Raw genomic sequence first — 26,875 nt, forward strand, 5'->3', positions numbered from 1 at the left:
TGAATGCCATAGGATAACCTTAGCTGGCCTATCTCAGGTGGTTGTCTTTGTTTTGAGACAGGCCCGCTCACTGGCCTAGAGCTTGCCAATTTAGCTAGGCTGGCTGGCTAAGGGAGCTCCGGGGAATCCTCCTGCCTCAGCCTCCCCAGAAATGAGATTATAGGCACAGGACTCACCCACATTCCAGTCCTTATGCTTGCTGGACAAGCATGTCACCTGCTGAGCTAGCTCCCGGCCCCAATTTTAAATTTTTTAAAAAAGATTTATTTATTGTTATATGTAAGTACACTGTAGCTGTCTTCAGACACACCAGATGAGGGCGTCAGATCTCATTATGGATGGCTGTGAGCCACCATGTGGTTGCCGGGATTTGAACTCAGGACCTTCGGAAGAGTAGACAGTGCTCTTAACCGCTGAGTCATCTCTCCAGCCCTCAATTTTTTACATTTTTATTCTTGATTCTGGAATGGAACCCAGGGCCTCAGGTGTGCTAGGCAGGCATTCTCTGTCTTTGATCCGCCCCTAGCCCCAAACTCAGCACTGACTTCTTATGGCTTCTGTGAACCAGGAAGTTCAGTCTCTCCTCCTGCCTGTGGCCAAGGCTAAGAACTGGAGGTACCATTCCAGCCCCAGCTGGTGGGGCTCTAGAGCTCTGCTTGGATGATGAGGGCTGTGCCCTCTGAACTGATGGGTCTGTCCTGGATATTATTGGAAAGTAACTAAGCTAGGCTGGAGCCTAGTTGGAGGAGCAGGAACACTGTGGGGTGAGGGTGAAGGACTGTGGGAGACAGCTCAGACACAGCTTCTTGGGCACATGAGGCCAGAGGGCCATGTTGTCATGAGATTGTGTGTGTGTCTGTCTGTCTGTCTGTCTGTGTATGTCTGTGTAGTACTGAGGCCTTCCCTCTCTCTGCTACCCCCTAGGAACCTGCGAAAGGGATCCAGCGGTCTGGCCGATGAGATCAACTTTGAGGACTTCCTGACTATCATGTCCTACTTCCGGCCCATCGACACCACCCTGGGCGAGGAACAGGTGGAGCTGTCACGAAAGGAGAAGCTGAAATGTACGTGCTGAGTCCCAGGTTTGCCAGACGTGGGGATCCCCAACAGCAGGAGGCTAGGCCATCTATCTGTAGGAGGGAGGGAGACGGCCAGGGGACATAACCTGTGTCCTTATACCATCAGCCCCTTGATAGCAGTGTTGGGGTGGCCTCTCTGAAGTTGCACCTTGGTGGCAGCCTCAGAAAAAGCCCAGCAGCTTCTGGCCTTTTGGGACAGGAGGGGTGGGAAGGATGGAGATATGGGGTATGAGGTGATGTAGTTTAAAGACCTGGGTTTCCCTTGACATCTTACACTCAGCCACGTGACCCTGAACTCAGCATAGTGTACTGACTCTGAACATGGTGGCTGTGGGGCCGAGGACTCTGCTGCAGACAAAACCTTGCGTCCAGGGCTGGTGAACTCCCTGAGTCAGGATCCCACACCTGCTCCCCCATGGTGTTCTGGGAGCACAGTCTCCAGCAACCTTCATCTGAGGCTCCATCTTAGGTCATCAGCTCTAGGGAGCAGTTAGTGGCCATCTTGGCTGGACGGCAGCACAGAGTCCAAGCAGTGGTCACAGTCGTGTCTCCTTTTACCCCTGTGGTCTTCTCCTGACCTTCCTGACATCCCTCCCTACCCCCTCAGGATCTGAGTGCTTGGCTATGTTTAGCTCTGGGGTATATGCTGATGAGAACAACCGTCCTGAGTGTCCCCTGGGCCTCCTGGGTCACTGTTTAGGACATACCCACGCTCCCAGTGATCGCTTGCTCTGAGGGCTCGGGTGAGAATCACGAAATCAGAGGATAACAACAGGCCTGAACCAACTCAGGACTGCTGTCTTAGCACGTAAGGTCCTTGACAGCCCATCTGTGAAGTGAGCTGTGGCCGTCTGATCTCACGGGGTCAGCTAGGACATCACGACCAGGAAATACTTTGCATGGATCTGGGCACTTGGTTCCTGATAGATGCCAGAGCAGAGTGCTGGGGTGGTGTGGAGTGGCTGCTGGGAACTTCATCTTTGTGGGCAACCCTGAGAGAGGCAGCCAGGCCTTGCTAAGTCCCCTGCCGCCCTTAGGATCTACCTAGGTCTGGCCAGTAATCAGAATGTGGGCATTGTGACTCAAGATCTGCATTTTGGGGGGGGGGGGTTCAAGACAGATTTTCTCTGTGTAGCCCTGGCTGTCCTGGAACGTACTCTGTAGACCAGGCTGGCCTTGAACTCAGAAATTCGCCTGCCTCTGCCTCCCGAGTGCTGGGATTAAAGGCATGCGCCACCACCTGAGAAGCTCATGAGCTATTCAGTCCTGTCACACGTGTCTGAAGTATCTTTTGCTTGGTACAGCTTCAGAGTGGGTGTCTCTGGGAGAAGGGGACCCAGGTCCCGCTCCTGGCTTGGCCTTACTGGTATCTACGTTTTCTCTTGCCTGCAGTTCTGTTTCATATGTATGATTCGGACAGTGACGGCCGCATCACCCTGGAAGAGTATAGAAATGTAAAGTATGCTCTCTTGGCCCGGCCCGGGGCTCCTGGCGTCTCCCCCTTCTCGGACCATGGAGTCCCAAGGTCACCAAGTGTCTGCCCCACTGGCAGGTGGTGGAGGAGCTGCTCTCGGGAAACCCTCACATTGAAAAGGAGTCGGCTCGGTCCATTGCAGACGGGGCCATGATGGAGGCGGCCAGCGTGTGCGTGGGGCAGATGGTGAGAGCCCCTTGGGGTGGCTGGTGGGAAGGGTGGCCAGCAGGAGTTCACCAGCAGACACACCCCGTTCTGCGGCTCCACACAATGCCTTCCCTGTGGCGGGAGTCCGTGCTGCTCGAAGGTCTCAGTGGCAGGAGCCAGGTGCCCTGCTCTATGCTCTAAAACAGAGCCTGCCGTGGTGCGGAGGTCAGAACAACCCAGTGCAGGTCTGGAGATCTATGTGATTCGGGAAGCAGAGATTAAGCCCTAAGGAGTGCCACTGTGGCCTTGCTTAACCCCTGTCCTTTACCCCCACTTTACTGTGTTCGAGGGCAGCACCAAACACAGTACCCCCACGTGCACTGCATCTTCACTAGGTGAAGTGGAGGTGGTCTCAAACCTGGACACTGGGGGCCAGCACCTTTCGTTTGTGAAGGCCACTGGTGCTGGGTGGGGTGGGGGTGGGGCAGCCGAGGGACTGAGGGGGAGGGGCTGCAGAATCTTGGCTTGGCAATATGTGTACACTGTCTCTTGGCTTCAGCCTCATTCTACTGCTGGGGGAAACCGAGGCCCGGCTCTGAAGATTTCTCTGGGGCTTGTGATCTTTCCTGGGTGGGGTCTCTCTTTCAGGGTGGGGTTGTAGCCCAGCAGCCCCCCTGGAGACAGATGACTAGGGTGGGTAGCTAGCTAGCTCCACGGACGGGGATTCCAGCAAAGTTCTGGTCTCCTAGCACCTACCTGGCTTGTATCTATCTGTGCTTTTCTCTCAGAGAGGCAACTGGTCCTGTTTTTGTTTTGTTTTATTAAAGCCACACAGTGTGTGTGAAATGCCTTAGGGCCCTGACCTGGTGGAGGACGGAGCTCCTCTTGTTAACCGGAGCTCCTCTTGTTAACCGTGGTGAGCCAAACACCCATTTGGCTTAATTACACTTTCCTTCGCTAAGTGGCTCCCAGCCTGCTTCGCTTTCAACTGGTGACTTTTCTTAATTTGCTGTAGTGAAACTGTTGGCAGCTGGTGCCTGCTGATTTATACCAAATCTGCTCTGCCTCAGAGCTGGTGGCATCCCCAGTGCAGATCCCTGGTGCTGCTGTAGGGACAGGGCCACCAGGGAGCCTGGCGTGTGTGTGTCTACCTGTGGAGCACACACTTCGTATTAGCCACTCCTGCCAGGGCTGGGCTGTGGGTCAGGGAAGCCACTGGCTTCCTATGTTGGTTAATGCTCCTGACCACGCCACTCACCAGAGAGACACCCACCTTCTCTCCTTTGATGCTGTTCCAAAGCCACTTATTGACTTGGGCGGTGACTCTCTAAGTACCATTTTTAGGTCCTGTCTGTGCAGGGGGATCTTGGTGGGTGAGGGTGGGGCTGCTGGGCTAGGTCTGGTCCTGGCCTCCTGTCCTTGCCAGCACCACCCTCCTGTTCCACTCCTCACAGCGAGGCCTGAGTCTATAATTAGCTCCCCTCACCCAGCCTGGGAGCCTGATGCTCTGGAGAGGGAGAGATGGAGGAAAAACCCTGGGGACAGGGCAGGCCCAGGCCAGTGGAAAACTGGGGGGTTTTATGAAATGTCTTAAGAAACAAACATTAAAGGGGCATTGACCCTTGCCCCCAAGAGCAACCGGGAGGGGATTTTGAAAGGTCACCCCCCTCTCCATGCCCATTCTAGGTCTTGCCTTGTGGAACCACCCTTCAGGTCTTTTTCTACAGAGCCAGTGCACAAATACATGTGTCTTTGCTGTTCTATTGTATTGGGTCACTTGCATTTGAGGGGTTGGAGGGTGTCTGGGTTTTGAACCCAGTGCCTAGTGCATGCTAAATTCAGGCTGTACCGAGGTCTAACCTGACTCCAGTCGCAGTCACACTGACTGGCCTTGATTGGACATAGCCTTCTTTCCCCTTGGCGGAGACGTGTGTCCAGTGGGGGGGGGGGGAGGTTGGCACTTCTACAAGCATGCTTGGGAACTGTACACACTTGCTGTTTTCGGTTCTCCTATATCTTGACTGTGTGTACTTCTCAGAGCCTTTCCACACGGAGAAGAGGCTAGCCCCTTGCTAGCCATGAAGGGTAGAATCCTGGAGAAGGACTCTGGGGCAGTGCAGGAGACCCTCTGAGTACCCAGCAGGGACCTTTGGGGTCCTGCAGTGCTGGTCACTGTCACAGCGAGCTGCTGAGTGAACTGTTTTCCAAGACTCATTCAGCAGTGTGTGTGTGTGTGTGTGTGTGTGTGTGTGTGTGTGTGTGTGTGCGCGCGCGCGTGCGTGAAGTCCTGCTATCGTCCCCTCTGTCCCTATGGTAGGAAGGATACAGCTGGAGACTTGCTTGGTCAAGCATGCTAGGCCCCTGGCTGAAGCCACACTCTGTTCCCTGGTTATCATGGTGACTCATGGGCACAACGGTGGCCACAGACGGCCCTCCATGCCCTTCCCTTTACCCTAGTGGGCTGTGAGCATAGATTAGTCCAGAATAGTTGTTTTATCAGTATGGGAGCTGAGGCAGGACCCAGGCTGGCAGGATGTATCTTGGTGGCTAGATTTCAAGAGACAGGGTGACGTGGGCTGTATTGGGAAGGAAGGTCCATGCCTGGAGGTTTGCCACTCTTTCTTCCCCTGACTGTCCTGGGGGAGTTTGGTGAGATAAAACCTGTGCCTCTGTTGGAGTTCTAGGAGAAACTAGCCTTGGCTAGAAGCAAATGATCAGCTTTTCCAACTCTACCTTCAAAATGCTACCTCTGTGCTCTGGGTGTTAGGAGGAGGTGGACTATCTCAGAAGGACCTGGGAGACTCTTTGGCCACTCTAACTACAGTCTTGTCCCCAGGAACCGGACCAGGTGTACGAGGGGATCACCTTTGAGGACTTCCTGAAGGTGGGTGCCAGAGGGGAAAAGATGGGGGGCTCTGGGCCACCATGAGGACCTTGTGGAGCTGTGGCTGTTGGCAGATCCCAAGTGCCCCACCAGGGCTGTTCTATAGGAGGGCCTTGCAAGCCACATTGACTGACTTGCTTGGCTTTGTGGAAAGGATGGTGTTGCGTGTGGTCTGTGACGTAAGTGGCACGCAGGCAGATGGGAGAAGTGGATTTCTCTCCTTCTTGGGACACTGGCAACTCTTCCCTGGGAGCAGTTGCTTTTTCACAGCAGTGATTCTGGAATATTCTGAAAACTTCCTGCACAGGGACAAACGCCAGCGTTCTTCTGCAAATGGACTAGAGCAGGTGGCGTGTTGCCGAGTTCTGCCCCTCCCTAGAGCATCCTGCTGGGAGTCATGAATGGTCACCCACTTGCCTGCCCCCTCACCCCCCTGTAATGGCAGCCAATCTGGTGGACAGCCGTTATTGTCACACACACTCTAGGGCTGAGAGTTGAGACTGGCTCCTGGCTGCTGCAATGACCAAGGTATCCGGAAGTAGGAAGAAGAAAATGTCAAAGTCATGTCTCCGAGGCCTTCTGGGGATGGAGGTCAGGACCTAGGAAGACCTATGAATCTTTCAGGCCAGCTTCTCAGCATGCAGGCCTCCCCAAGGCCTGAGCATGGAGGGAGCCCGGGGCCTCCAGGGTTCATTTTGCTGAGCCTCTGTCCACCAGCGGGATGCCGACTGCAGGGAGGCAGGCACCATAGCCCCAGCCTCTCAGGGAAGGAGGCAGAGGTCAGCTGCTGCCCCTGTCTCCTGACAGAGGCTCACACCCCAGGGTGCACAGGGTGTGTGTGTGGGGAAGCCAGGAGCTGTTAGTGTATGGATCTGCTCAGGCATGACTGGGACCTGTGCATCTAGGAACGAGATGCAGGATGCCAGGAGCATCGAGAGGAGGCACAGTTGCCTTGAGTGTATCCTGGTTGCACACAGGTGGTGTTTGCCCAGGATGCTGGGGCAGGAGCATCTTGAGTTCAAAGCCAGCCTGGGCTAGAGTAAGACTCTTGTGACAAACCAGCCCTGTTGCTATCTCCAGGGCTCTTCAGAAGCTAGCTCCCTACTTTGTCCCTTCTGGTGCCCCCTAGTTGTGTGTGCCCTCTCCCACAACTTGACTGAATTCCATCATGGAGTCCAGGATCTTTCTCAGAGAACATCTCAAACTCGCAATAGCTGGGGGTGCTCTTTGTGAAGTGGAATGGTTTTCGTGTCCCCAAAGGACCAGGGTAGAGGACAGTGGAAAGCCTAGCTCCAAGGCCTGCCTCACCTTGGGAAGCTCAGGGGGTCATCTCTGTAGATGCTGAGTGACAGCCTGGCAATGTGACACCCTCTGTCCCTGCTCCTATCCTGACTCCCTACTCGAAACCCCTGACTTGCTCATAGCCAAGGAACTGGAGAGAGGGTGACCTTGGGAGGGACAAGGGCTTGTCTTGTAGGCCAATGGCCTTGTGACCTGAATGTCCATACCCTAACTGGCCAGGATTGACAGTCCACAGCAGTATCACTCTACCTGAGCATAAGTTTGAAGCCAGTGACCTCTTATCCCACCATGGCTATGGTGACTGAGCTGGCAGGTCAATAAATGATGGCTGTCTAGTGACACCTGCCACGTAACAGCCCCTAGGCATCTACACGGGGCTTGGTTGACCCAGTCTGAGTCTGGGAAGTGGGCAGTGTGGTGAAGCAACCCTGGAATTGCGCTGGTTATCGAGAGGCAATCGGGGTGGATGGGGGAGTGAGATCATGGCGCCCAGTGAGCCCTCGCTTGGATTCAGGACTTCATCCTAACTCCACGGTGACCATCTCGGCGGAGAGCCCGAAGGTCAGAGCCAGAGTGACCAGCGGATGCATGGAACTCCTTCCTCACTTGGCATGGCCTCGGAACCTGTCCTGCTTCTTATGAGCCATCAGCGGCTCTGTCTCAGTGGCGGGGCGGTGGGCAGGCCGAGGACCTGGCTCAGGCGGGCGTCCAGCAGTGGCGAGGGCAGTGGGTTGGCAGGCCGAGGACCTGGCTCAGGCAGGTGTCTGGCAGTGGCGGGGACGCCTGCTGATGCCTCTCCCTCCATTCCAGATCTGGCAGGGCATCGACATCGAGACCAAGATGCACATTCGTTTCCTCAACATGGAGACCATCGCCCTCTGCCACTGACCTGCTGCCTGCTGCCCGTGCAAGGGAGGGGGTGGCTGGAAGCTGGGGGTGACCGAGGACGGATGTTCAGCCCTATGCCTGGGCTTCTGTGACAATCAGTAACCCTTCTTCAGTTATCCTCCTCGTGGGGTGTGGTGTGTGGGACTCCGATATTTTTATCTCTAATGGTGACAATAAAGGTTTCCTAATGAGTCCGGCATCCCCATCTGTCCCTCACATCCCTTAAAAGAACCTGGTCTTGGGTGACATGAGACTGACTCTGAGGAGCAGGCAGAGACTGGTGAGGCCCTCTGTCCTGTCTGTTGGCCCTTGTATACCATCTGCTTTCCTCCTTGAAGGACTGGGCATCTACCTGTGGTCCCCACCTGGTGGGGGGGGGGGGGAGCCAGGAAGAGTCTGTCTGGGCAGGCTTCCAGAAGACCTGGCGTGTAGGTAATGGGGGTTTTCTTAGCACCATCACTGCTGGCTGGCTGCTGGTGTCAGCTCCTGATGGAGGGTACCTACAATTGGGGTTGCCATGGTTCCTCCTGACAGCATGGACCCAGATGCGAGCCCAGGAAACTCTGGCCCCCAGCACAGGCGGTAGTGGAGACTAGAGGTGCCTACTGCAGGTAGGTAGCTTATACATCTTGGCTTGTCAGGATGGGTGGGGGGCCAGTAGAGCCAAAATATTGACTGCAGAGCAGAGGTCGTCCCCCCACCCCAACCAGTGGGTTGCTGGTGCTTGTTATCTAGGTCTCTCAGGTGTTGTTCTAGGATGCTTTTGTTCCCTCTGTTGACGCTGGGAGGTGCCTTTCTAGACTCCAGGAAGTTCTTTGGGTGACTGGCACCTGATGCTGTTGGCATGCTTAGTTAGATGTCTTGTTCTGAGCATGTTTGATCTCATTTGTGTTGTCTGTCAATGGCCACATCATGGTTGGCTGGACACCTGTAGCTGGAGCTCCCTTAAGGCCCAGAGGGCAGTCATGAAGTATTTCCACTCCATCCGCTAACCCCGTTTTCCTGCCAGTTCTTTGCCATGTGCGTGCAGCATTTTTCTCTCTAACTTTTATGTGTCTGTGCCTATGTGCATAGGAGTGCACATTGGCTAGAGGAGGGATTCAGATCCTCTGGGGCTGGAGTTGGGGGTGCCGGCTTGTTCTGTGGGTACCAAGAGCTAAACTCTGGTTCTCATAATTGTACAGCCTCCTAATGGATACACTTTAAGTTGTTACCATCAGGTGTGACCCTGTGTGTGTGTGTGTATAGGTCAGAGGACAATATGCCTGTTCTTGCCTCCTGCCACATTGAGGCAGCCCCCCCCCCCCCCCAACATCTGTGTACTCCAGACTGACTTCTGGCAACTGTCCTGTCTCTGCCTCCCATCTCACAGGAGCTCTGGGATTACAGATGTGGACTACCACATCGGCTTTTTAATATGAGGAAAAGAAGTGTATATGCCTTTGTTTGTACACATGAGTGTGGGTGCCCCGAGCCAAGGCTATCAGCACCCCTGGAGCTGCTTGATGTGGGTGTTGGGAACTCATCTGTCTTTTTAGCCCCTGCCCCTCCCCCCTTTTTCCTGGGGATCAAACTCAAGCTGTCAGGCTCTTGCACCAGTTGCTCTTACTTCCTAAGCCTCGCGGCACGTACATCTTAGCTCTGCTGGTTTGGTGAAAATACTGGTGTCTGCCATCAGCACTGCTCAGGGGATGGTGACTCATGCCTGAACAAACAATCCTGGTGCCAGAACAGAGCGGATTGTTCTGGTCTCAGTAGAGACCCCTGCAGCCTTCTCTCTCGCTGTGGGTGCTTGCTCGTCATGACTGATGGCAGGCTCTGTCTCCATGGTGATGTGCCAGATTCAGTGGCTGCTTCTATGGGTCCCTTCCATGCTGCCCTCCCCAAGCAGGCTGTCTCAAGTGGTTCCGAGAGGTGGACGGATCTTCTCAACAACAGGTGTCCTCCGTAATGTGCACGAAGGGGAAAATGGTAACTTGACTAAGTAAGTGAGCCCTGGCCTACTGCTGGGGGTGAGGTGCAAGCTAGTATGCCTTACTTAAAAGCAAAACATGCTATGTGGCCAGTTATAGGGGTGTGCAGAGATGTGCTCAGGGGATGTGGTAGGATGGTGCTGTGTGTATGCGTGTGAGGGTGCTAGATTGGTTACTATGTTGGACCCCAGAGGCAAGTGAGGAGCTGAGGGGGTCTGCAGGTGTTCTGAGCAAGCACTTGGCAGGCAGGGCTGGCCTGTGTTTGATGCTGGCCTGCAGGGCCACTCAACACCACCCACTCTCCTGGACTGGTGAGGAAGGAGGTCAGAAGGAAGGCACTGCCAGGGCCGTGCTTTTGAACACAGGCCTCAGTTTGATAAAAAAAAAAAAAAAAAAAAAAAAAAAGCCCCAGCAAAGCAGCAGGCAGGAGCAGATATGGGGGCTCCCATCTCCCTGCTCAGAGCCAAGCAAACTGTCAGCTCTGGGGAGAACCCAACAAAGGTATACCTCACCACTTGGGGACTTCCTGGCTTCTAGGTTTCTACTGGCTCTAGGGCTCTAGAAAGCCAGCAGGTCAGCAGGGGGACATAATGCATAAACTATCTGGAGCCTGGCTTCCTGGACTCCATGCTGTGGTGAGGAGGGGGCTGCAGGCTCTGGGCAGCTGCCACTTTGGCATCTCCTGGGCCTGGGTTTCCTGAGACTCTCCCACTTTCAGTGGTGTCCTTTCTCAACAAAGGCAGTTCATGAATGTAAAATGTTTTCATAAATAATGGATCGCCTTCCCTCGGCCAGAGCCCGGAGGTCTAGCAGGGAAGATGCTGTGATGGACGTTCATCAAGCGTGCTGGCTGGTGCTCCCCTTTGAGGGCCTACTAATGTCTTTGAAGCTCTGGGCACAGCTAATCCAAACAGCTAATTAAAACGAGATTGACTCACTGGGAGCCTAGTCCTCCAGGACCAGAAGCAAGCTCGTTTGTTCACAATGGCGAGGCCAGGCTGCCTCCCCACTGTCGAAACCACCAGGAGTACCAACTGCTTGGCTCCCAGCATGCTCTGCAGCTGCCTACCTAGGCAGGATAAAGACCATGAATTGGTGCAAACCTGCTCCCCAGGAGTACAGACTAATTCCTTGGTATCCCCCACCCTGGGGGACTTCTGGCTACTGCCCTGGGCAGCCTCACCAGTGGGCCGTGGGGTCTGCAGGGCAGGGAGGAAGCAGGTAGATTGTTTCTTGCAGGACTGTGTGTAGGTGGGTGGTGCTCCGCCCCTGTGCAGCCAGACCTCCCATCGCTGTGTGACACGAGCCAGATGAGGTGCCTCCATCATCAGTGTGAAGCAGGCTTTGTGCTAACATTTATTTGGGGACAGGTAAGTACAGGCTCTTCATCAACCACACTGAAGCTGACTTGGTGGCACCCAAGGCTACTGCTGAGGAGCTGGGAGTAGGGCTGTGGGTAGAGAAGCAGGCAGAGCTGGGGCCTCAGTGGCTGGGTGGAGGTTGGGTGTGCTCTCTATTCTGTAGCAGACTGAAAGCGAGATCTACCCTACAGTACTGTCCTGTTACTGACAATTGATTCTAGAGATTGGTCCTCAAACTTAAAATCCTCCTGAGTGGTGGGACACTCAGCGAGTGTGTGTGTGTGGCATCACAATGCTCTACTTATAAAGTTGTCCCCTCCCCCAGTTTGGTGGTGGTTGGAGGCTAATGTTTAATCTGATACTTTCCCCGGAGGGCTGTGTGATACAAACCTCATAGACATGGCTGGATGGATACCTGCAGCCTAGTGACACAGAACTTATGGGTAAGAAACAGAGCAAGCCCAGAGCAGCCTGCCACTCTGACCACTTGGCAAACCAGGCTCTTCGAGACGTGAACAAAGCCCCTCTGTTAGGTGGGAGAGGGCAGGCCCTCAGGTCTGATCCTCTGCAGTTGACCAGTCCAAGTTCCACTGTGCTGGAAGAGGCCCAAGTTGGTGGAAGGAGAGGCAGAAGTGCAAGTCACCTTGAGGTTTGGCAAACACCTGCCATAAAGGCTGTCCTTGTATGCCGTGACCTTGAGGGAGCCAGTGCCGGAACCAGGCCACTCCCGATGGCATCACTGGCACCTTTGTCTTCATGAGTTGGACAAATGCCAACAGGGCTTGGGGCAGGAACATGGCCACAGGAGGACTCGGAACTCTGGCCAGGGCAGGGTGGCAAAACAGTAACACTAAGCCAGCAAGGGACAGGCTTGTCCCCACAGGGAAAGTGGGGGGACTCAAAGGGCCCCTGCCGCGGTGAGAGGCAGCACGTCTGTCTTGGGAAGGGCAGCTGCCACAGCACAAGCTCGGCTCGGCCAGGCACAGGCTGGTGCTCCTCTTCTGTTCCAGGGAGAAGTTCCCTAGTGCACCGCAGTAGGCCCAGGCTGCTGCACAGGAGGGGCTCTGCCACCTCGCACACGGGCAGTGCTGGCCAAGTCACCGCAGGCCTGCCGCAGGAGCCAGGTAACCCATCTGGCTTGGCTGTGTGGGCCACGGTGCCATGGCCCGTGCCATCTGCTGCTTCAAGCAAGAGCCCATGGGTAGTGTCTCCATCTGAGCCACTGTCACGGGGCAGTCATCACCTGAAACCCCTCACTAGGGGAGGCTGTTCTTAATTCCAAGCAACTAACTAGCTCGTGGTACTGCCCTGCCCTGTAACAAGTGGACTGGGGCATGCCACCCTTATGGGGGTACCAAGTGCCCCTGCTGAGGGAGGCTGGCAATCCTGTCGCTCAGCTGAAAGACACCACAGTACCCTAGACTCTGCCATGGGAACTGCTGTCTGAGCTTCAGGAGCAGCATGTCGCCTGCATGGACAGCCTAGTCTGTGTGCACATGTCATGTTGTGCCCCTGCACCCCCAGCCGGGGGAAATAAACCAGACTACACAGGGCAGAGGAAGACTTCAAACGAGTCCTTACAGGAGCAGCACACACGCTCATCAGTGTAGAACCTTTAATAACAGAGCAGAAGTGGCCGCTTAAGGCAAAAGGCAAGCTGCAGATGTGTGACCACCCCTGGCTCCCAGGGCTGTGTCCTGGTGTCTTCTGGCTTCAGAGGCAGCACAGGGAGCCAGCCTGTCCCCCACCCTGGGAGCAGGTGCAGTGGCAGGAGCCAGCGAGGACAGATGCTCTGTGGGGGTAGGGGGCAGGGATTGGGGGCTAGAAGGGCATGTATGCTTGAAACTACTCTAGTCACCTCTGCTCTTCAGTGGCCTTTCATGGCTGCGAAGCCCAGAAAGGAGCTGACCGCACAGCCAATTTCTCTGACAGAAATGTCTCCAGTGGACAGCTTAGGACTGGGAATGCTCGAGTGAGGACACAGCAAGACCAGGCCAGCAGGGGGCGCCAGCCCAGCAAGAGGGAGGTGAGCTCCCCTGGGCACTTGTGCATGGGGAGAGGCCTCAATGCCAAGATCTGAGATCATGCCACAAACCCACTAGACTCCATCCCAGCACACAGGAGGAGACCACCAGGGCTCGGGGAGGGCACTGCACACCCTCTCAGGCCTTCCAGCACCTTCCTGCTGCCAGCCTGGGATCCACCCCATGGAGCTCCCCCACCCCCCTCTTTTTTCTTGCTCTCGGCAGACCCAATGTGGAGTTTGCCAGCCCACTTGTTTTTTGAGCTGGTATTCCCTGGGAGAGGAACTTTGTCTCCTGAGACCTGGTGGCCTCTGTGCAGGTGTGTTAGGTGCCTGGTCTGTGGGGATTCTGAAGAGCTCTGACTGGGTCTCCTGGCCACTATGTGTGGATTTGTCCATGACACTCTGAAGGCAGAGTGGGTGAGCTATGGCTGCGTTTGTCAGGAAGAGACACCACCGGCTAGGCTTGGAGACTGACCCTATCCCTGTGCAATGACCCTTTCCCTCTGCAGGAAGGATGGCTGTCTCCTTCATAGCACATGTACAGGACAGAACAGCTCCTACAGGTAAGGTGGCCCTATAATTATCAACGGTGTGAATCCCAGAGGAGGGGCTGCACTGGAGGGTGCCTGGAGGAGACAGCTGGGGAGGCTGACAGCTGGGGAGGCAGCTTGGAGGCTGACGCTTGCCTATGCGTGTGAGATTCTGGTTCCACCCTCAGCACCACACCCAGGAGACAGTGCAAGTGAAGGCCCTGTGTCCCTGGCCTATGGAACGAGGGGGGGTGTCACTGCTGCCATAGGCTGAGGGGGAGGAGCCACCCCTGGAAAGGTTAACTCTGAGTCATCAGCCAGTCCTACCAAAGCCTGAGGAGGAGGAGGAGGAGGAGAAAGGCAGCAATGGAGTCTGGTTCTGTACAGGGCAACAGGGCTGTGTGGCCACAGTCATACAGGACACTGTCCCCAAACTCCCACCATGTGCTGCAGAGCCTCTCTCCAACTCTAACATTTGTAAAACTGCCCTTTCCACGTCTACATGAGGTGACACCCTAAATACTGTCATGGGGGAAAGACAGTGCGAGGTCATAGCTGTATCCAGCCATGATGTCACGGGGTAAGCGGCAGACAGGAAGGGGGCTCTGAAAGGCCAGCTGGTCCACAGCAAATTCATAGGCATGGATCAGGCCACGATGTCTAGAGGAAGCAGAGATAAGCACCAGTCAGCAAGGCTGCTGTGTGAAGAGACAGGCATAATCTTGGCTGGCTCTCACTGCGATCACTGCTCTGAGGCCACTGTGTCAGATATGCAGACCCCAGAGACAGTGTCTATGAAGAAGCATCTGCAGGGACCTCCGCGCAGTCTGCCTGTTAACTGACAGTGTGTCTCTGCTGCCCCCAACCCCAGGAGCAGCTGCAGAACTGCAGACAGACACTCGGCATGGGCTCCAAATTTCTACAAAGCCAGGACAGTGGCCGATACCCCGAGAGGCCGGTGTGACTGGGACGGAGCAGGGACACACATGGAGCCATTTCTCAGATTGTGCAAACTCCGCCCAACCCCACACTGACCTCCTGTGACAGGCAAAGTTGTCGAGGTCGGAGTTTCGCAGCACCTTCTCGTAGGGCACGTTGGCAGTGATGAGGCTGTGGCTATTGAAGGAGAGATAGCGCACAGGGTGCCTGCGGTGGGAGGAAGAGAGCTGTAAGGTGGGAGCAGCCTTCCCCGGCTGGGCCTGGCAGAACCCTAGGCACTTTCCATTATGGAGAAGGAACTGGGCCCAGCTTCAGCTCCAAAGCAGGCGCAAGCAAGGCCTGCTCTGGCACCATGTCATTTAGCAAACACACTGCTAACCTCCTATTCTAGCTGCCTGCCTCAACAAGTTGGTGTATTTGGGATATAAGAGCATTCAGCTTGAGACAAACCTACAACATGGCTCAGAAAGCCGAAGAGCCATGGGCCAGTTCTTATCCTCAGGGTGATGGCTACAGTTGACAGCACCTGCATCTGGTGAGGCCATACTGTGACCCAGGGTACAACAGAGAGTGTAGGCTCCTAAAGATGGGTGCTTGCCCTCAGAGGCTCCACAGTAGTGGGAAGCTAGGAGCCCACCTCTGCAAGGAGGAGGACTACCACACCCAGGGGGGCTAGCTGAGACCACTAGGGAGGGAGGGGGGAGGCCTGTGGCAAGAACAGGCCCTTTGGCAAAAGCACACGAAGGAGAGGAAGCTGGTGAGGGAAGGCAGGCTCAAGACAGGGGAGCAGACAGCAGCTGCACTAGACGGAGCGTGGAACAGGCACAGGGCGCCTACGGAGAGAAGGCCTTAGTGGGGGTGTGAAGCGCAGGGGCCTCCCCTTGGTGGTGAGAAGGACAGGCACTGTCCTGGACACACAGAGAACCAACGAGAGTACTGGCTTTCAGGCAAATGCTGGTTCCAGTGTGGGACGTTTGAGCTGCCTTTTGGCACCACCTGGTGGCACCATGGTGTATCAGCAGTGAAGTTGGGGAAGGGCAAGGCCTGAGGCAGTGTGGTAGACAGGGGTTCTGATCTGATAAGAGCTGCTAGCCAAAGTATTCACCGCCCTGCCGGCCAAGAAGGAACCCAAATTTACTTTGGCTTCACAAACCCTCTCAAAGGTGCACAGACCTTCACTTAAATAAAGGCAGAGCTGTCTTGGTTTTGTATCTGGTGAAAGCTATGTTATGCTCTCAAGCTGGGCACTTCCACAGCGTCACACCCTCTCGTTCCAGAGGAGCCAGTGTTCAGCTAGGGGACTCCAGGCTGCTTCTCAAGTCACAACTGAGGCAGGCTCACATGAACAATCGCACAGCAGGGCTCCAGTCCTAGAACTCTGTGGCCTGTGCCCAGACAGGATTCTCCTCTCAACACTCCTGCTCACGCTGAGATGACCCCCCCTTAGCTGAGGCCCACTCAACTTGCACCCCAAGTGCCCTTCCTCACACTGAAGGGAGGCACAGACAGACACATTGAGTCTGGCACATGGAGGGGTTCTGCGCCAACCCATCCTCCTGTACACTGGAAATCAGTCTCCCCAAGCTGGCTCCCTCCTTTCCCTGGTAATAAAGATGAAGGCATTCATACCGTAACCTGTGCCACAGTTGTGAGGCCTTCACTGCGTCCTAAGCAGCTAGGATGCTTAGTGAGGGCTGTATTACCGAGAGAGGAGTTCAGGTCTTGGACTGGTATCTTTCCAAGCCTAGGTCACCTCTCCAGCAAAAGTGCTTTCAGGAAGGCGCAACGAGGGCACAGGTGGCCTGGAACCACAGTCTGTACACGGGAGTCAGCTTACCTGGAGTGCACTTCCCACAGCTTCTGGTTCATGCGGTAATCCCACACAGACACCAGCCCCTCCTCGCCTCCACTGACAACCTTCCAGTCATCCATCTGGACTGCGGACACCCCCAGCTGATGGGCAGACAGCGACAGGGCGATCTTATCGCTGCGGAGGTCATGGATCCTCACTCTGGAAGAAGAGCACGGGGAGAAGGGGGTAACTGAGGAAGCCTGCAAGAACCAGCACCGCAGCCCCTAGAGCGTCCTGGAGGGATTCTCCCATGGGAGTCACCTGCAACACAGAGGAGCTTTGTCTTGAGATCAGAAACAAATCTGCCAAAAAGCCAGGCAAGCTACTCCAGGGCCTGGGGTGACGTTTACCTGGAGGTTGTGCCTCCCTCACTGTCCAGGCCCTGAAGGCATCACGGAAACTTGCCTGTTTGTGGTCACCAGGCACACAAGGTACAAGGATGGGTGTTACAGTTCTGAGCCAGAAGAGCTGGATTTCAGAGCACATTTTTCCAAAAGTTTGGTAAACTTGCCCTTGGGGAGCAGCGGCCAGAGCTAAGGAGAGCTAACTTCCTTTCTACAGACGGTGTTTTATTAAGTCCCGAACTCCCTTTCTTCCCTCTGTTTATCACCTCCCGGGTCCCGGCGTCTTGAGATCTGTCCAGGTTTTCTGCTTGTCTTTGTTTCTTTTTTCTTTTCTTCCTTTTTCTTTTTCTTTTTTTTAGTTCAGTGTCCAAAATTCAACACTGCTGCTGGGTGAGTGGCCAGGGAAGGAGTCTGGCTCTTGCATGTATCCCTCTCTCCTGACTGCAGATGCAGCATGACTATAGCCTCACATTCCAGCTACCGTTGGACCCACCATACCTTCAGTGACTGCTAAGCTAAGGAAAACTGAGAGCCTGCCTGCCTGCCTGCCTGCCTGCCTGCCTGCCTGGTGAAGTCAGGCTACCAGCCACAGGCTGCATCAGCAGCACAAGACAGGCCCAGAGCTTCTGTTTCAGAAGCCTGGGCAGCCTTCTACCACAGACCACTATCACCCCTGCCGTGCAGAATCACCGACCTTTTAGACAGAGCTGGGCGGCTGTGGAAGGGGTGAGGCTGCCGCCTTCATTCACAGTGCAGGGGCAGTGAGGACGTGAATACTACGCTCCTGCTCACAAACAACCATCCATCTTCCAGAATGAAGACACCGACCCTGACCACGAACTTTATGAGACGGCATGGCCAACAGTGGGAAGCGTGGAGGCAGGGGCATCACACTGAATGGAGGTCCTGGTGACGCCCTGGGTTAGTGCTAGTGAACACTGATCAGAGTAAAGCATACATATGGGAGGATGCCACTTTAAACATGGGAGCACGCAAGAAGTCTTCAGCAGCCCGAGGGAGGAGGAATGCCCAGTTAAGGAGTGATCATTAGGCTGACAGGGAAATGAGACTCCATGGATGTGAATGACTGGATGGGGTGGGATGTCGTAATTAACTGCACCACATGAGGCCACCACAGGACAAGTTGACAGTGGACCATGGGACGACGTGCAGATCTCTACCTGCTCACACGCAGGTGCAGATGGACCACGGGGACAAGAACTGCCCAACTGTGACAGTGATTGTGGACCAGGGTCAGGGGTGAGTGGAGACAGGGAGCCATCACAGGGCTACATAGAGGCTACCACACTGGCTTCAGGGTGCAAAGTACACTTCCCATAAGCACAGTTCAGAAGTTAAATGCTAAAAGCAGTTCCTTGGAAGGGAAAAATGTAACCAGAGCCCTAAGGGAGGTTTTTTATTTTATTCAAGGTACTACCATGGTGTTTTAAAAATCAGGCCTCAGAGGATGTTGGCTTCGCCCTGGTACCACACACATGTACATACTCAATTTGTTTCAGACCATTTACTGGTTTCTTGGCCACCATGAAGTAGGTATAATGTGAAACAATGGAGGTTGAGATCCCAGCACCAGGGAGATGAAGGCAGGAGGACCAAGAGTTCAAGGTGATTCTTGGCTATGAGGCTACAACAAAGCAAGCTCAAGATCGGCCCTGGGTATAAGAAATCCTGCTGTGAAAGCACACCAACAACAGATGACCACAGTCCTGGGGTGCGGCATGGAGGCCGCATGGCAAGATGGGAGTGCAGACTCACCCCCAGTCTCACTCCAGTGACACGCATGACTGCTTGGCTTCAGGCCTCTATAGGCAGAGAGACCCAAGGCTGTTGGGGACCCAGGAGGGAGCCTCAGGCTGGAACCCTAAACAGATGGGGGTGGATGCTTCCCTGCACAAGCTGGCTAGTGAGATCTACCAGGGCCCCTCTGTGAGTGCTTACAGTACGGCTGTTATGAATACAAGGGCAAGCACCTTTGGTCCATTAGTTCAAAGCTTGTCTTTTTGTGCTGTGTCTACAACAGCACAACGGTACCAAACAAGACAACACACACCAGAGACACCACAGTCAGGTTTGCTAGGGACTCAGAAACCGGCCCAAACGTAGAACCCAGTTTTGAGACCTCTGGCTTGTCTCAGACAGAACTCATGCTGCTGTGTCCTGTCCACTCAAACCATCACATTCACACTAGGAAGCAGGTATCGGCCCAGATCACCTGGCAGTGTGCAGTACCAACCCACACGGCAGCAGCTCTGGCAGAGCGGGCAGCCTCGGCACTCAAACCGCGCACACTCCATACTGGGAGACAGGTAGCCCAACAAATGGGGAGAGACACATGCCAGGTCCACCGAGTCCAGGACAAGAAGGGGCCAATGGTAGGAACTGTGAATCCTCATCTAGTGAGTATCACCACTTTGCCTGCTGAAAGAAAAATAATTGGTCTGAAAGCTGTAATTGTCGTATGTTTAATATTCATGGATGGGCCTGGAGGACAGCCCCAACACTCCCTCTCTGCAGCCCTTGCTAATGATAACCCAACCATAGGAGGCGGCTTTAGCCCGCCAATTAAAACAAAAGACACCAGAACCTTCCAAAGACTCCAGCAGAGGAGCATCCATCTGATGGGCAGGAAAACGCGCTGGAACGGAGAGGGAGGCACGCTCTGGTTGGTCCTGTGCGAAGAGCTCTGAATAACTCATTATAACCCTTGCAGATGGAGTGAGCGCAATGTTCGCGCCCTGCACGCTCCCTGGCAGCAGGCAGCACACATGAGCACACCACAACTCTCTGTGTGCTGGGCTGGAAGGAAGCGAGGAGACTCTTTAATTGGGGGTCACACCTTGGGGCGTGCTTCCTATTGGTTTGGACTCAACAGTCCTGCATGATAACAAGGCAGACTGTGGAGGCAAAGCTGGCAGTGTTCAGACTTTGGGTTGGCTGTTCTTCAGGAAGAATCTACACTTGGCTGCATTTCTATCTAGGAACTAAAGGTAAATGTACGGAAATTATGACTACGTCAGTTGGGAAAACTGGTATTTTGAAAGGGTTAGCACACACTTCTGTCTGGCCGTGCTGTACCTGAGCTATAGAGGAGGCTGGACATAAGTACATGTGTAGAGCCCATACCTCACCCATATAGCACCGATAGCCTTCCGCGAATGTCCAAGCTCATAGCAACCGAACCCTTGTGTGTGCAGGCAGACATGTTCAGCTCTGTCCAGCTGGGCTCAGCTTAGCATGCTCTGTGCTGAGCAGCAACCCTGCCATGTGATCCCGAAGCTCTCAGCACCCAACTGCTCTGACTCAACTAAAGCCCAAACTCTGTGGCTCACGAAAAGCCAGCCTGGGACACTGTCTGAGACACTGCCTGGGACACTGTCTGGGACAGCCCTGCTGGCCACAGCAGCTGGAAGCACAGAGGCCGGAAGCTTGTCGTGTGTACACGCGTGAGGGCGATGCCTGAAGCAGCCTGGTGACCTGACTTTCGTCCCTGGAAGCTCGGTGAGGGTGTAAGGAGAGAACCAACGCCACAGTTGTCCTCAGCCCTCCAAATGCACACTGTGGCCCATGCACCCCATCATCATGTATACACACAATATGTTTACAAATACTAAATTTAAAATATTACAGATTGTTTGCATACCTACGTTGCACATTTTTGTTTTGTTCTTTTAAGATTTTATGTTGGATTGTGTGTCTGTGAGCATTTCTGTACAATGTGAGTGCAGGTGCCTGCAGAGGCCAGAGCTGGAGTTACAGGCAGTTGAGAGCACCTGATGTGGCTGCTGAGAATCAGACCAAAGGCCTCTGGAAGGGCCTCATGAGCATGCTCTGAACAGCTGGGCCATCCTGCTGGCCCACTCTCACAGAGAGCCTCACTGTATTGTCCAAGCTGTCCTGAGACTTGGGCCTCAACCTCCACATGGTGACTCCACAGCCAACCCCTCCATCCACAGCAAACGCTGAGCAAGACTGGCTCTGGAATGTACCTATCCAGCGCATCCTAACCAAACAATGCAGGAAGCTCAGCCCAGCGGGAAGACTGATCCACAGGGCAGACAAGCAACGGGAACACACTCCATTTTTATGGTCAGTTCATACAAGGAAGGAAAGAACAATCTTCTCAACAAATGGTATTAAGACAACTGTGCACAAAGCTAGACTCCACCTCACACTGGACCCAAACGACCTGACAGGAGGTCATGCTCTTCAAATATAGGGGATTAAACTGTGAGAGTCCAGAACACAGGTCAACAACCCTGGATTAGGAACCATTTCTTACAAATGCATGCTAGCACAGGCAATGAAGAAAAAGCATGCTAGCACAGGCAAGGAAGAAAATCAGATAAATCCCACTGGACCAGCATTGAAATCTTATGCTGTAGAGTACACTGTCTGTCAGCAGTGAGAGCACCCTGTGCTGTAGAGTATAGAGTCTGTCAGCAGCCCTCAGCTCCAAGTCTGCCTCTGGCAGCGTGTGAGTATGCTCTACTCTAGACCCTGGCTATCACTGACGATGGACATGCAGTTTAAGAGGCCCTCGGGGAGGGGTCTCACTGGACACAGCCCTGTGCCAACAGCTACAAGTTTCCTTCACTCACTGCCAGACATGGAGGCTCTGGCTGCAGTTTGCTGCCCTTAGTCTGACTGCCAACAAACCCACGGATGAAATCATAAAATCAAGCCCCTCTCTGCGACGGTAGTCAACCCTGATGGACTACAGCGAAACACCCTGGGGAAGTGGCTGCACCAGGAGGCTTCCCTCCATCCAGTGTTTCCTTGTGGCCCTGCCCTGAACAGGCCACTTTCCTGGAACTGAATGAGCTTCATGCCCTCCGATTCCTCAGGAAAGCAGAGCAGACTGATGACTCGGGGCTGGGAACAAGGTATCCACGATACTATCCTAGCTGTTTGGCAGGCTGCCCTAGCAGGGGCTAGCCTGGGAATGTACAAGAACTTACCAATAGGCCTTACATATGTTTCACTTCTTCCATAGAAACTACACACTGGAGAGGGGAGGACTGAGGATCTAGACTTTCAGGTGAACTGGGGTTTGGCTTTTCCTCCAAAGGCTAACTGTAAGCCCTCACTGGAGACTCGAGCCCAGGCCTGTAGCTTGGGTTTCTTCTAAAGAGTGGGGGCATCCAGGCTAAGTCTCAGGAGCTCTGTCCCTGCCTGTTACCTGTTGACTGACGGTATGCTGGGAACCTGGGACCTCCCTGTTTTATTTAAAAAATTCAGTTCCCCTACATCCTAATAAACAGATTTCTCAAAATTAAACTTGGGCTTCACACAGACCAGGCGGTGCCTCGTGTGAGGAGATAGATACAACCCGGAGTAAAAGGCAGCTTTCCTGAGAACACCTACATGTCCTGGATGACGACTGACAGCAGCTGTGACGTCCTGGAGCTCTCTGGGTTAAGGTCGTCACATACAAGGAGCTCCTCTGCTTTGCAGCAGGGCTCTGGTTTCCTGCCAGCACCAAGAAGCTCACAATGCACATACACTCTGGCCAGGGTCCACAGCTCCAGGTCTGAGACGTGGAGGTTCCTGAGAGCCCCTGACATTTGCTCTACTAGTAAACAGCTGAGACTGTCAGCTCAGATCACAGGGACTGATACTGGAGCTACTTGCCTAGGTGGTGGTGGTGGTGTGTATGTATACAGGATCTCAGTATGTAGCCTTCACTGGCCTAGACCTCACTGTGTAGACCAGCTTGGTTTTGAACTCACAGGGATCCGCCTGCCTCTTCCTCCCAAGTGCTGAGTTAAAGGTGTGACCCACCACCATACCCAGCATGCCTCATTTTTGTTTTAAACATGGGTTCTGGGATCTACCTGTAGGTCCTGTTTGCCCAGCAGTCATTTACTGACTGAGCCACCTCTCCAGCCCCCCAAGCCTTAGCACAGCAACCTCAGAGCTTCATGCAAGCCCTACTCTGCGTCTCTGAGGAACCCTGTGAGCCAGAGACTGAGTGCCTTCTCCCTGGGCTCCTTTCCTGTAGGTGGGGGCGGGGCTGGTGGGTGAGGTTCAGGGTTGGAAAGTGTGTGTGATCCAGCAGTTATTTCTGCAAGCTGCTGCTCTACTGGGACAGAGCTTTGGGACTTGGCACAGAGAAAGACCTGCCTCAGAGCTGATACCCACAGCCGATGCTCAGCACCTGCAGCCCCGGCCGGGCCCAGGGGAGGGGTGCCAGCAGCCTTGGCCCCCATCCAGTCTACCTCTCTCTGGGGCACTGGAACAGACACAGCAGGTAACTAGCCAAAAAGCAGAGAGAAAGCAAAGGAAAAGACAGGACAAAGGGGAGAAAACTAAAATCTGGACCGGAAGGGTCTTTCAAACACTTTAATCCTGCAGTGAGAAAGGCTGGCACGGGCCTGTGTGCCGGGGAAACTGACTCCCTCAGCCAACGTGTTAAAGAGAAGGCCACTAATCAGCGAAATACAAACTGGAATCTGTTCCCATCAAGTCTCTTTCCTGTCACCAGGGGGACACACAGCACTCTGAAATACAGTCTTGGCCTCTTTTGGCAGACAGCCCTATTGTGATGAACACAGCCCGTCCCTTAGGTTATTGTTTTTAATGTTGGAAAGTGAGCTTTTCAGTGCCAAACAAATCCTGCAGCAGGGGACAGAAGATATTCCAAGTCATCTCTCTGGACCAGCCACCAACTGCCTGCAGAGGGAATGGTCCTGGGGTGCTTCAGCAGCCGAGTGGATGCGCAGCAGGTCCAACCATTACCTAATGTGAGGCTGCTCCAAGTGCAGAGGATGGGGCTGGGCCTGCGGGCAAGGCGGAAGCACGAGGCACTCACAGCTCAGGGCCAAGTTGATGGCACTTCAGCCCTGACCTACCTCCTGTCCATGTTGCCGCTGACCATGAGGTTGGGAGGGCTATCCCGGATGTTGACACAGGTAAAGTCTCCAAGTGCATTGCCCAGCTTCGAGAGGCAGCGCTCTGCTTCCAGGCTGTACACCAGGATCTGAGGGGGAAGAAACACAGGGTGTCAGTCCCAGACGTCAGGGGACATTATCCACTTTCCACTGTGCCACCATTGAGGAGTGCACTTCCCTTTGTCCCCAGAAAATGCTTTGCAGCCAATGGCTTGGGCAGTTGCAGGCCACTGAAAGTAGAGGGACACGGCCAATCAAGTGACAAAAGACCAAGAGGGGGAAAGCAAAGAGTTCCTGGGCAAAAGCAAGAGACAGACGGATGGGCAGCAGTCAGCTAGCCAGCTTTCACCACACAGCTCAACTGAACACTAGCACACACACCTGTTTTAAGGAACAGAAGCAACAAGTCACTGGCTTCTGATCTGGGCTTAGCTGAAAAGCTTACAGGAGCTGAGGGAAGCATACTGCAGACACCATGACATGGCGGCTCACACTGAGCCACACTCCAACAGCACCTTCTCCCCCACTCTCCCCTCTGGGGCTGGGAATTTGGTTCTGGGGTGTCAAAGCTAGCGAGACGATGGCTGCGGGCTCCGGACACTGTCCCCCTCCTGGACGGTTGTGCCTCTTCCTCTGAAGAGGAGAAAGAAGGACGGATCACACAGATACCTCCTGGAGTCAGGCCCTGAGTCAGGGTTTGGGTTTGTTTTTGTTTTTTTTTTTTGTTTTTTTTCTGAGACAGGGTCTCACTATGTAGCCCTAGCTGTCCTGGCTTTGTAGACCAAGCTGGCCTCGAACTCAGAGAGATGTACTTCCCTCTGCCTCCTGAGTACATACACCACCATAGCCTATTGTTCAGTTAGTTTTTTAATGAAAAGACATTTCTAGCTCAACTGGGCAGCATTCTGTGAACAGTGCACAGGTCTTCTCACTACACTTGCACTGACTTCTGCTGAGCACACAGTGAGCACTTTGGGTTTGCAGAGTGACTCTATGGCACTCCAACAGAGGGTGTGCTCCTCTGGTTAACCCAGACACTTAGCACTTACGAGTGGACACTGTATCGGTCCTGAGAAATTCCTAACATGCTACATCATCTCCACTGTGGAACCATCAATCTCATGGTGGCACACATTTCTAACAGCTGAACCTTCAGGAGTCTGTGGATGTCTAACACCACAGTCAGGTTAGTTTCCTCCTGCTGAAAGACCGCGGCAGAATCCACGACTCCTTCTCAACACCTAATCCACAAAACAAGATGCAGCCAACAGGAAACGTTCCAGAGAGAGAGGCAAGTGTGTTTGCTTGTTTATTTGTTTGTTTTTTAAAACAGGGTCTCACTGGGTACTCCTGGCTATCCTAGGACTCAGTGTATAGATCAGGCTGGCCTCCAACTCAAAGACCCACCTGCCTCTGCCTCCTGAGTGCTGAGATTAAAGGCGTGCGCCATGCTTGGCTCCTGACAAGAATGTTTTAAACAATTTAAAAATAACTAAGATGGTGCTGTTTCCAATACAGACATGATCAAATCGACCTTTAGCAGCTGAGCTGGACACTATTACAGGAGGCTTCTGGAACAAGGAACAGTGAAAACCAGCCACCCGATGGTGTGTTTGGACAATGTTCCCAGCGCTAAGTAGCAGCTCTGAGGCAAGGTGTTCCAGGTGCGGCCCTGCTCTGCGCATGCACAGAAATGCCACTGCAGTCCCGACCCATTACAGCTTCTGTGTAACAATTTTAAAAGATCTATTAATTTTCTAAAAACGAAACCATCCTGGATCTGATGATCATCACAGAGATTTCAATACTTTGGACTGACACTTTTGTCTCGATAGCACACCAGCATGCACAGCAGGCAGGCGGGCCTTCAGTGGCAGAGGGAGGGAGAAGCACAAAAGAGGCTCACACACCAGCAGCAGCTGCCACCTCCACTTTCTTTTAGTTCCTTTCTGACAAGTGGATGAATCATCTCTGAGTGATGCGGAGAGATAATCCCCGCCAAAAGGCCTCTGCAAATTCCTCATGAAGACATCCAAGTCAGCAGTCAAGTAGTTCTAAAGTGCTCAATAATTCAAAGGATCAGAACTACCCAAAGAGAACCTTTACCATTGCGCTTAGTTAAAGACCACAGAGATTGGAAAACACACTCCCATCTCCAAGGCAGGTCTTCCACGCTACAAGTCCCTTAACGACCTTTACCATGGCCCCCTCCCTCCCACACTCTCTCTCTTTTAATAAGGTTGAGCAAATGGGACTTCATTTGATCTGATTGCCACAGCCTAGTGACATCAATTATTCATGCTCACACTCCCTCTTGTTAAGACCATGCATTAGACTAATTTTTCTCTTTATTGCCCTGGTTGGGTGAGTCTTAACCCACGACCACTTGAGTTGTTCTCAGAGGTGTTCAGAGATGCTTGAGAGAAGGGGAAACTCCCCCCAGCGACAATGTGGGAGCAGGTGCTCTGCACTAATGTGGCCGCCGAGTCGATAGATTAGCGGAGCATCAAATGCAGGTTCAGCAGTGTTAGCAGCAAGCACGGTGCAGGCAGACGTGTGCTGCCATCCACTGAGTCTCCAGGACAGCTGCAGGCGACGCACTGCGAGCTCTCATTCTCCCTTCTGTAGTGCAGGTGGACAGGGGCCCTCTGGGAATGAGAGCTGCATTGTCATAAGGGACCAGGCAGCAAATTTTCTATTTCTGTTTACGTCCCTGTCAGGAAGATTACACTGTTTCTGATAAACACAGCTTCAGAATCCTAGCTGTCAGCTATTCTGACTGTCCTCAAGTCTACTTTTAAAGACACGCTTTATATATAAGGCTTCTTATAGTTAAGGCTTAACAATAAAATATGTAACAGAAGAATGTGGTGGTCCACTGTGGCCCATCTCCAGGAACAAGCCACCCTGAACAGTCTGGTAATAAATGCATAGATTTTTAGTTTAAAGGTCTCTCTTGCTCTGTACGTGCAAAAGTCATCTCTATGTGAGGCTGGGTTTTACAGATGTGTCTCTTCTATAAGAACAGCTAGGAGAGTTTCCATGATGAATACATAATTCCATTCTGATAAATAAGTTGTTTCTATCTGGCTCTTGATAAATCATTCAACGGTCGGGTGACAAACATTTACAAATCTTCTTCTTTGTAGCAGGCACTGGAGTGAA

The 26,875-nt window shown here is 53.6% G+C and overlaps 2 protein-coding genes and 1 long non-coding RNA gene across 4 annotated transcripts in view; 2 read left to right on the forward strand and 1 right to left on the reverse strand.

Moving 5' to 3' along the window:
* Positions 1-7,973, forward strand: part of Tesc (tescalcin) — a 34,136-nt gene extending 26,163 nt beyond the window's left edge. The window contains exons 4-8 of one of the 2 annotated variants that reach the window (NR_151582.1): positions 925-1,064; positions 2,472-2,538; positions 2,632-2,739; positions 5,537-5,584; positions 7,697-7,973. Coding sequence is in view for 1 of the 2 variants with exons in the window: in NM_021344.4 (NP_067319.2) it covers positions 925-1,064; positions 2,472-2,533; positions 2,632-2,739; positions 5,537-5,584; positions 7,697-7,774 (436 nt within the window). In the remaining variant the exon portion in view is untranslated. The remainder of the gene's footprint in view (positions 1-924; positions 1,065-2,471; positions 2,539-2,631; positions 2,740-5,536; positions 5,585-7,696) is intronic. The other variant, NM_021344.4, reaches the window with a different exon arrangement.
* A 3,102-nt stretch (positions 7,974-11,075) lies between these two features.
* Fbxw8 (F-box and WD-40 domain protein 8) overlaps positions 11,076-26,875 on the reverse strand; it is a 90,478-nt gene continuing 74,678 nt past the window's right edge. Inside the window, exons 8-11 of the mRNA NM_172721.2 lie at positions 23,672-23,799; positions 16,441-16,614; positions 14,700-14,810; positions 11,076-14,324 (exon numbers count right to left, since the gene is read on the reverse strand). Of these exons, the coding sequence (NP_766309.2) occupies positions 14,180-14,324; positions 14,700-14,810; positions 16,441-16,614; positions 23,672-23,799 (558 nt within the window). The 3' untranslated portion in view covers positions 11,076-14,179. The remainder of the gene's footprint in view (positions 14,325-14,699; positions 14,811-16,440; positions 16,615-23,671; positions 23,800-26,875) is intronic.
* On the forward strand, positions 16,610-20,459 carry Gm30466. Its single transcript, XR_387640.4, has 2 exons — positions 16,610-17,525; positions 17,613-20,459. It is a non-coding gene; the product is annotated as a predicted gene, 30466 (long non-coding RNA).

Source organism: Mus musculus, chromosome 5 (genome assembly GCF_000001635.26).
Source record: "Mus musculus strain C57BL/6J chromosome 5, GRCm38.p6 C57BL/6J".
Lineage (NCBI taxonomy): Eukaryota > Metazoa > Chordata > Mammalia > Rodentia > Muridae > Mus > Mus musculus.